A 10,194-nucleotide genomic window follows, 5' to 3' on the forward strand; every position below is an offset into this window, starting at 1 on the left:
AGGGCACAGGCAGCTTCTTTCCCAAGGAATTCACAGAACCTGGCACGGAACATGGGCTCAATAAATTCTTCTTGTTCACAACTGCCCTGCGCTGCCAGCCACGTGCTGCAGGAAAACACTACAGGCTTCAGCCAGTCTCAGCTCTGCTTTCATCCCACCACCTCGAGCTGTCCAACCCAGGGCATAGCAGCTACAGCCACGCCAACGTCTGTGGTTGCATCTATAAAACAGAGTGAAGAGGTAAAGACTCCACGAAGTAAGGGGATGAGTACAGGCTGTGGCACATGGGAGGCCTCCACCATGTCAGTTCCCGCCCCTAAAGACTCAGACAGTCCTTGCCACTTGGGGCCCCACGTCTCATGGCAGGAATTCGTTGTATCTCAGCACTGCTGTGAAAATAAAGCCACCAAGAGGCCTGGGGGAAATCATGGCAGAGTTCTGAGGAGAGACTGAACAGAAGGTCAAGGGTTTTGACAGAAAAATCAGGATCCCCCTTATGCACAGTGTTGAAACCATCCCAGAGTTCAGAGCCGGATGTGCAGATGTGGCTCTTGGAAATCAAGCCCTTAAAAACTAGCCCAGCTGCAGGGGGAAGGAAGCCCCCAGGCTGCAGTCCTGTGGTCTGCAGGCAGCCGAGAACAGAGACACGTCCATGGGTGCCAGTGGGTCCAAAGGGCACAGGGCCCCTACTGTCCCTGGGGCTGAGTCCATGGGCCCAGGGCAGCTCCTGGGACTGCAGCTCCTTACTCAGGGGCTGCACTGGAGCAGCCGCAGCAGCTGGGGCACTGCAGGGACTGCATAACAGCTTGAAGAGGCCCCCTCCGGCCCTCCGCAGACAGGCTGTTCTCGCTGGCAGGGGCCCGCTGCAGCTGCTCAAACTGCATCTCCAGGTGCTTCTGGATGGCCAGGCCGAGTACCTCAGGGTCCACTGCAGCTCCATACACCTCCCATGTCATGCCCTCAGCATCCCATCGCACCTCCCGCACAGGGGATGGCACCTCCTCCAGGCTGGACCCCAGAGTTACCTCCGGGAATGTGTGCAGGGCCACAGGGGCCTCCAGAGGCGGGCTGGTGGCCACAGCTTTGCAGACTGCCTTGGGGGCCGCTTGCACACCAGCATCCTGGGCTGACAGAGGTGATGCCAAGATGGGGGCCAAGTCACTTGCTGAGGTCATGGTCCACATATCCTTGGTCCTGGCGCCAGCCTCCATAGCTAACCCGGTGGGACCCCAAGGGTACGCACAGCAGTGGGAATGCCCAGGAAGCCCCACAGGCAACCTACACTGGAATTTCACCCCATGCTGAGCCTGCAGCCCAGATTCACTCACTGATGCCACTAGTTTAGGAAAGGCCAGGATCCCTGGGGTAGGAAAGCCATGGCAGCAGCTGCTGGCCCCCACCTCCCTCATGCCACAGAGTAGGGCTGCTGGGGGCAGAGCATGGCAGGAGGTGGTGGCCGACTGCCCAGTGGCTTTGAGGCTGCTGCTGTGGGTCATTGTGCCCCCCAGGCCAGGTGGCGGCACCCACACCTGACTCTCCTCCAGTGTCCAGGCTGAGTTTGAAGTCCCATCCTCCAGAGCCAGGTCCCTTTCCAGACCTGCAGGGGCTTGGCCACCCTGGCCAGAAGTGCTGCTGGGCTGCAGCTGAGCCCTATGGACAGGTGAGCTGCCCAGGGCCGAGCAGCTGAGGCTGGCCTTTCGGGCACTGCTGTGGCCCCAGGCCTGGGTGCTGTAGACCAGGTCCGAGTGGCTTCTCTGCACAGCGGCGGTGCTGGGGTCCCGCAGGCAACACAGGTCACCACCGCCCACGGTAGACACATTGCCCACAGTGCCGCTCCGCCAGTGACCCATGGCCCCGGGCTGTGGCCGGGGGCTGGAGGCCCGTGCCTGCTCCTCACGCTCAGCCTGGCGCCCTTCCTCCTCCGGGACCTGGGCACCCGTGCTGGCCTCGCCCGGCAGGCTGGAGGAGCTCCAGGACAGGGGCTGAGGGCAGGGACTGAGGGGTTCCTGGGCACCTGGTTCAGGGCGGCTGGATCTCATGGCTGCCTGCAGGAGAGAGAGAGGGAGGGAGCGGTGTTGAGTTGGGTGCAGCACTTCCGCTGGACTCTGCTGGGGGCCCACAGGGTGCAAGGCGCACTGCGGGGACAGCTTCAGTCGCAGCCTGCCTGACCAGTCAAAGCCACAAGCAAAATGATGACAGGAGACCAGACACTTCAAATCAAGGTCACCACACATTATACACAGGGATGACACTTCAAATACCTAAAAACCAGAACCGAGCGATCAGAACGAGCCCTAGGGTAAGGTCCTAGAGACCACCCAGAAGGCCAGCTGTTGACTCTTTACTGCTGGGTTATGGGGAAGGGGGGAGCCAGGGGAGAGGCCAAGCCTGCTGGGGACAATAGGTCTTAGCACAGAAGTATTGCAGTATTTTAATAACCAGTAAAGCTCAACTGGTGAGTACTAGCCGGGCTCCTCCCACGACTGTCAGTATCTCTTTCACCTGGACTAGAGCATCCTTGGTACACGGTGCGGGGAGGGGGCTCAGAGAAGTTTCGTGGGACAAGCAAGAAATGAATACAGGGCACACTGAGAACCACCCTGGGTTCTCCCATGGCCCTCCCCATCTTCCCTGGCATAGCCTGGCTGAGCTGTCACGTCTCTGGGGATCAGTCTTGGCTGCCGTGAAGGGGAAGGGCTTTCCTGGCTTCCATCACAGGCTCCAAGGGTAGGAAGAGGCCCCCATATCAGCCCTCTACGCACAGGACTCACTCGGCATTTGCTCATTCCTCCCACAGCCATCTCCTGAGCACCTACTGCATGCCAGGCTCTTGGAATTGGGCAACATGGAACTAGTTTAGATCAGCTGTGCCCCACCCCCCAGAATGGGGTCCAGTACAGGCCTCCCCCACTATCCGAAAGTACAGCATTCCTATGGAACCGTTCGTAAACCAAAATGGCGTAAAGCAAAGAGGCAACTACCTTTTCTTGTAAAATCCTCTTTGGATTTCTTTCCTTTATTGAAAACCTGTAGTAATTAATGTAGGTCTCTCATAAAAGTGAAGTGACATAAAGTGAACTTTTGAAAAGCAGGGGATACCTGTACCACCAATCAGACACCGCACACTTCCTGCCCCATTCCCTCCCTGCCATTCCTGTCCCTTCCTCTAGCCATAGACTCCTCCAGACCTGCCCAGTGGCCTGTCTGCAGCCCAGAGTCAGCACCGGCCCCTTCAACCTTAGTGTCTCCTCCCGGGGAAGCTTTCCCCAACGGGACTGGCTCCATCTCTGGCTGAGCCCTGTCTGGCCTGGATGGAAAAGTCTGGCCAACTGTGGGCCTCCCACCAGCGTGAAGCTGTCAAAGCCCGTGGCCTGTTCCACACTGTCTGTCCTAACACGTGGCTGGCACTCAGAGAGTGTCTGCCGTGTGTCTGACGGAGAGAACAAGCGAATACAAGAGTAAACCCATAGGGGAAAGGGCTGAGTGCCAAGAACGGGGTCTGAGGGAGGGCATTTCCAAGGCAGGAGAGCTCACTTTGCATGATGGATCAGAACTTCCTGGAGGACCAGCCATGTAGGTCGGGCCTGGAGCGAGAGGAGGGAGATGGTGCCCAGGGGGAAGGAACAAGGAACAGGGTGAGCAGAAAGCAGGAGGCATGTGTTCAGAGCACAACAAGGGGGCAGCAGGCTAGGGGCTGGGCAGGGCCCCAAAGGGAGGGAGTGGGGTCAGGGCATCTGGGCCAGCCCGGCCCTGGCCAAAGCTGTGAATTAGAAACTTTACTCTGAGACTCCCAGCCAGGCAGGACCAGCTGCAGAAACAGGGCAGGGATAGCAGGCAACAGCTGCAGTTTGGGCAACCCCAGTCCTGCCTTCCCAGCCTGGGCTGATAAGAACTGTCAAGAAACCAACCACCCTGGCCAGGTGAGCAAGGCCACCTGAAAGGGAATGTGGAAAGGGCTCTCGGGAACTCAGTTTCTGTATATTACAAACTTCTTGCTGTCCCAGAGCTCAGGAGATGGCTGGTGGCTGTTCGAGCCAACGGTGAGGATGTTTCTAGGGCAGCTGTCCCCTGAGAGCTCCAGGCTTGCTATGAAGCCCATTTCAGCACAACTTCCGGCAATGATGGAAAGATGCTGCTCTGTGCCATCCAATGCAGTAGGCACTGGTCACATGTGGCTACTGAGCACTTGACATGTGGCTAGTGCGACTGAGAAACTGAAATCTGATTTTATTTAAATTTAAGTAATTGAAATTTAAAGGGCCACATATGGTTAATGACGACCATACTGGACTGTGCAGCTATAGACATGGTCCCAGCCTGGGCAGGAGTATCCTGTCCTGGCTGCTCCTTGGGGCTGAAGCCAGACTGGTCCCTGGAAGAGTCAGGAAAAGGATGAGTAGGCAAGAGAGGACTATGGCCCAGGCCCAGCCCTCAAGGAGTTCTAAGATGGACATATAAACAGAGAAGGGCAACAAAGCCAATAATCACAGTGATGATAATAAGAAAAACAGCTCCCAGTGCCCAATCACCCACTGTTTGCCAGGCATGTGCCATCTTCTTTCCAGCACTGTCTCATTTAATAGTCCAAGCAACCTCATGACATATGTCATCTGAGACGTATGAGAGAGGTTTAGTGACCTGCTCAAGGGCACACAGCTGGTAAGTGGTTAAGCCAGGAATTAAACCCAACAGTGTCTGAGTTTCTCTGTGCTCCCTCTGAGCACTGTGCAGACCTCCATCCTAGACACCATCACTCTCCACTGTCATTCCTTTTTATTTACTGTTGCCGTGGCTCAACTGGAGTCCCAGAACCTGGCGCAGCATCTGGCACTCCCAGGGGTGCCCACAACATGCCAGTGGAACAAGTGAATGAGTAGGAACAAAGCCTGGATGTCCATCCCACCCGACCTGCTTCTTAGCAGCTTCACAGGCTGCCCAGAGTCAAGAGGGCAGGAGGAGCACCTGCTGTGTGGGAAGGCTGTGGTCACACATAGCCCCTGGCAGGCAGACAACCACCGAGCCCCAAGACCAAGTATGCCAAGGAAGCCCTATCTGGACAGCCTACACAGCTTCTGGCTGAGCCTCACCTACCCTGGACCCTCCTCCCAAATAGGTCCTTAAGGAGCCAGGCCAGGCCCTGGCCCCCCTAAGGAAAGGGTGGGACAAGGCTGGGGATACCCTCAGACTCCACCAGAGCTGGTGAGAAGCCGTCAGTGACAAGGGTCCCGCTGTGCCTGCCTCACCAGATGGCTGTCTAGTGTCCAGGGTTGGTCATCACCCAGTGAGAGAACAGTGACCACAAAGACACCGGGGGTGGGGGGAGGAGGTTATATTTCTGTTGGTTCCCTTCCTCAGCCCATCTCCACAAATGGCAGGTGACAAAACTGAGACCTGGAGCAGCTCAGAAATGTCAAAGAACCCACAGCTGAACCCTAGCTGGCCTTCCCAGCCCGAACGAGGAAAGGGCTTCGAGGGAAGTTACTCGAGTTATGACAGGGAAAGGAGGTTTCCCACACACCCTACCACCAAGAAGAGGGGCCTCTCAGGAAGCAATGGAGCTGACCAAATGAACCTTGGAGCCAGGGGCAAGCAGGTGGGGCAAGGGGTCTGCTTCCAATCCAGGCTCTTCCCCTTCCTACATATGTGCACTCAGGTGGACCCCTAACCACTTTGAGCCTCAGTTTCCCCAATCTGCAAATCGGAAATAAATCCCCACCCTGCAGGGCTGTTGTGAAGACTGAACGTGATGGCATATGGACTGCCTGGAACAGTGATTGTTAGTAATCTTATCTTTCTTCCTCCCATCAGGAGTGACTTGTGCTCAAGGTATCATAGGACTAGTACTGGGGGGTGGGGGGGAGCAGAAAGATGGCTTTTAGGAAGCCATCGAGACACCCTATAGGTTAGCCTGGTCTCGCTTCTTAATCTTTCCTACCCATCCTTTCCTTTCATCCCGTCCTAGGACCTAGTTACCAACAGTGTTCCCAATGTCTCCATCATCACTATGTTTCCAAGTCTATTTTAAACCTCAACTTTGAAGGATACCCATGCACACACTCATACCTGCATGCATACGGACACACACAAGTTTGCAGTCTGCATTCTAAGTGCCCCAAATGGCATGTCCATCTGCCTTAAAAATCATGGAAAAGGCTCTGGTTTCATGCAAAAAAAAGACCCTGGGATGATGTTTTAGCACAAGTTAAAGCACAAGCACAGAGGTATCCAAGACCCCTAGTGTTCTTTAGATGACACTTTAATGTTCTCTCTCCTGTCCCACTTGATGCCAGTCAAATTTGCAATGTGGTCAATTCCCTGTGGCCAAGGCAGCACTCTCCTGCTGCCTCAGTTCTGCTTGTCAGCAAGTGGAGGAGCAACCAGACTCACATGCAGCATTCAACCAATGTCATTTTGAGTAAAAAACTCCAGTTCTGCAAAAACTTCCAGAGAGGCCCAACCAAAGAGAATGCTAGGTTGACCTGGTCAGAGGTTCCAACTCCTGCTGTGTCGCCCTAGCGGAGGAGTCCAAGGCCCCTGGGGATGAGCCCAGGGGGATTACCAAGGCCAGTGCAAGCAGGCCCCATTGCAGACCACACCTGTGGCATCCATTTAGGTCCTCTCTTTTAAGGGACAGGCATTTGGATGATGACTTCTGCTTCCAGTAAAACCAAGACAGGAAAAAGCAAAGCTATGTGGTCAGGAGGGGAAACTGCTCATATGTTGAGATGTGGATCTTTCCCCTCAGGGACCATACAGGGAGGGATACACACCACCCAAATCCTTCATTGTATAGTGAGGGTGTGGCAACCTCCAGCAGGTGGTCTGATCCATCCCAGCAGCAAAAGAGGGACTGACAGGACCAGACTGTTTAGGGCCAAAGTGGGGGAATGCAGCAGGGAGCATTCCTGAGCTACTGAGAAGTGTTTAGAGGGACAAAACTTACCCATCATAGAGCCTTAAGAACAAGATGCCCAGCTCACAAGCTAAGTAGGAAAGGGTCCTGGGGTAACAGTGGGGCAGAGGCCCCAGGACCCAGCTCTGCTCACCACAGAGAAGCCTAGGCCCCACCAGCCCCAGAGCTTCCTCCCCTGAGGAGGATTTGCCCATACTTTCCAGTAGGAACCTGGGATGGAGAAGGTCAGCCTCCAGGCCCAGCTGCCCCAAACCCGAAGCAGCCCAGGTGGCTGGTGTGTCGCTACCTGTGTGGCCACGGGCACCCATGAACCAGCATAGGCCCACGCCCCAGCCGTGGACACACCAGAGGCTGACATACAGGCCCGTTTGCGTGTGAGCCTGCAGGAAACAGCATCCACACAGCTGCACACTGCACAACAAACATACAGGCTGTGGAGCCAAAGGCCCAAACACACCACACCACACACTCTATCCCAGGGGCAAGGGTCCCTGCCCTGACCCTCCCGCACAAAGCCCACTGGGACTCAGGGAGAAGGTCCTCAACGCGATCCCCCAAACTAGGCTACAGACCTTCCCAGCAGCAAAGACAGTGACTGAAGGAAGACAGGGCTGTGGGCCAAGGGGGTAGGGATGGAGGGCAGGAGGAATGAGAGGGAAGGGAGGTCTGGGGCTGGGGGCTGTGGGAGGAGGGTGGGATGGGCGGTGGGGATGGAAAAGGGAGGAGGAAGGGGAGGAGAAGAAACCACAGGAACAGGGGTGGAGGCAGAATGAGACGGGGTCCTGGGCAGAGTATTGAGAAATGGGAGGATGGGCAGAGGAGACGTGAAAGAGGGGATAGGAAAGGCAATGAGACCAGAGATAGGAGGAGGGATGCGGCCATGGGGGGCGCTGAGCACTGGGCGGGGGCCGGGATGCGGAGGGTCCGAGTGCAGGGAGAGGTGAGGAGTGGGGCTCCGGGGCGCAGGAAGGGGAGGCGCCGCCCATCCCACCCTCCTTCGCCCTAACACGGGCGAGAACGGAGCTGGCCTCTCACCCTCTCGCCCGCCCAGGGCCGCGCAGGCCGGCGGAAGCGCTGCTCCTGTGGCCGCCACAGGTGCCCGGCGCAGCGGCCCAAGATGGAGCCGAGCCGGACCTGGCCTGGGCCGAAGACGCCGCCAGCCGCGGTCCGCCCGGCCCGCGGAGCCAGCGCCGGGGAGGCGCCGAGGGGTGACTAGGGGCTGGGGTGGGGAGCCGGGGGAGACGGGACGAAGGAGACGGCAGCCCTGCTCACCTGGGCCCGCCCCCGCGCTCCACCGCCCACGTCGGCGTCCCGGCCCCGCCCCCTGCCCCGGCCCCGCCCCCACGGTCCCTCTGCTCCCGGCACTATCCCCACAGCCTACAGCCCCACGAACCCTCCCCTACTCTGCCCCGCGAGCCCCCAGTCCTCCTTCCTGACCCCCTCCTCGCGGCACGTCCCACTGTCCCGTCTTTTCGGCCCCGCCCCCACCATGATCTCCAGTTTTACAGGCCTGTCCAACGACCCCCCACCCAAGACACCCATCTCATCGACCCGACCCCGCCGTCCCCAGTGTCATAGGCTCGGCTCCCCACAATCCTCCAGCCCCCGACCCAGCTCCCCAGCCCAAGTCTTCATAGCTCCGCCGCCTCGGTCCTTGTTCCTCTCCGTCACCACGCCCCGCACAGAGGTCTACAGCCGCTCTGGAGACCCCCTTTCTCACGGCCCGCACCTTGTTCTTGGTCACCCTGGCCCCGCCCTTCACAAGTCACAGACTTCCCACCCTGCCCTCGAGAACCCCAGCGCTAGGACCTGTCCCCTGGGATACCCGGTCGGGTCCCTCTTAGTCCCCGCCCTGTGGACGCTCATTCTCCAAGCCCTGGACCCCAGAGTCCGATCCTCTCCGATTCACTCTCGCAGACCCCAAGACCGACCCTGGTCCTTTGCACTCCACCTCCACGGCCCCTCCAAGACCCAGGTCTTGTCCCCTGAGCCCTCCACCCAGCCTCCACAACCTAAACCTCCTAGATTCCATGCCCAGAGTTGCTTCCCCAGTTCTGGCCCCAAAGCCCGTATTCTCCCACACCTTTCCTCGCCCATGTCCCTAGTCTCCATCTTTGCCCCCAAGCCAACCCAACTCCTGGCATTCAATCTCCAGCCCACTCCCAGGGACCCCAACAGCTGGCTTGTGCATTGACCATGTGGGAATGAGCCAACTCCGCCCAAGCTCGCACCCCTTCCTGCCACTCTCTGCAGCCCCAAAACGCCCTGCCTCACTCTCTCCCCGCCCTATGATGCCAGGAGCTGGTCCAGGCCCTGGGAAATCCCGATCCTGCCCTACTAGGATGGGGGCCTGTGAGCTCAGTTCACTCAATATCCCCCAATCTCTGACAACCACGGGCTCCTTACACACAGACTCCCAACAGGCGTCCACCAGCCCAGACTGATCCTGACCCCTTCCACCCTCGAGAGATTCCTACCACCCTCCACCCCCACCCCAGGGCCCCTTGTAAGAGAATCTTGTCCTATCTCTGGGCTCCGAGAATTGAGCCCCAGTGTCGACCCTCCACTGTTGATCCCAGCTGCAGGGACCACTGATTTGCTTGCCCAGCCCTTTGCTGAGGGGTCTTCAGTGGCAGAAGAGGCAATACCATCTCTGCTGCTCTTCCAGTTTGGGAAGACCTCAGGCCCCAGCCGCACTTCTCTGGTCTCCACCAGCCCTGTGCCTCCACCTAGCATCAAGAGGGGACCTGCAGAAAGTTCCCCAGCCATTGGAGAGTGGAAAGCCCAGGCAGGAGCCTGCACCATTCACTTTCCGTAGCCCCTAGCCTGGCACCTAGTCCAGAGGAGGGGGCGTGCGGCACTATGCAGCAGATGCAGCTTGGCCCTCACACCCAGCTGCCCCCACCCAATGTCTTGGTGTGTTCTCTGCATGTGAGACCCCTCCCAGCCTTAGTACCCCTGTCCGTAGCTCTGAGCTGCCCCTCATCAGTTTGTCTCATAGACCAAAGTACGCAACAGATAAACAGTCATTCCCTCAGTATCCGCGGGGTATTTGTTCCAGGCCCCAGCACAGATATCAAAATCCTCAGATGGTCAAGTGCTGTAGTCGGCCCTCTATATCTGCAGGTTCCACATCCTTGGATTCAACCGACTGCTGATCGTGTATTAAGTTTGCCATCTGTGGTTGATTGACTCCACACGTGTGGAACCCACGGATACAGAGAGCCGACTACACCACCATGTCACACACAGCATTTGACCCTGTGGGTCATGCCCTCACG

The 10,194-nt window shown here is 57.8% G+C and overlaps 1 protein-coding gene across 1 annotated transcript; it reads right to left on the minus strand.

Moving 5' to 3' along the window:
- Window positions 1-743: 743 nt before the first annotated feature.
- Window positions 744-8,076, minus strand: GPRIN2 (G protein regulated inducer of neurite outgrowth 2). The gene is made up of 2 exons (XM_036829760.1): window positions 7,949-8,076; window positions 744-2,045 (listed from the first exon to the last, which is right to left on the minus strand). The coding sequence occupies exon 2, from the start codon at window positions 2,037-2,039 to the stop codon at window positions 744-746; it is 1,296 nt and encodes a 431-aa protein (XP_036685655.1). The 5' UTR covers window positions 2,040-2,045; window positions 7,949-8,076.
- Between the last annotated feature and the right edge of the window lie 2,118 nt (window positions 8,077-10,194).

Source organism: Balaenoptera musculus, chromosome 16, assembly GCF_009873245.2.
Source record: "Balaenoptera musculus isolate JJ_BM4_2016_0621 chromosome 16, mBalMus1.pri.v3, whole genome shotgun sequence".
NCBI classification, from domain to species: domain Eukaryota; kingdom Metazoa; phylum Chordata; class Mammalia; order Artiodactyla; family Balaenopteridae; genus Balaenoptera; species Balaenoptera musculus.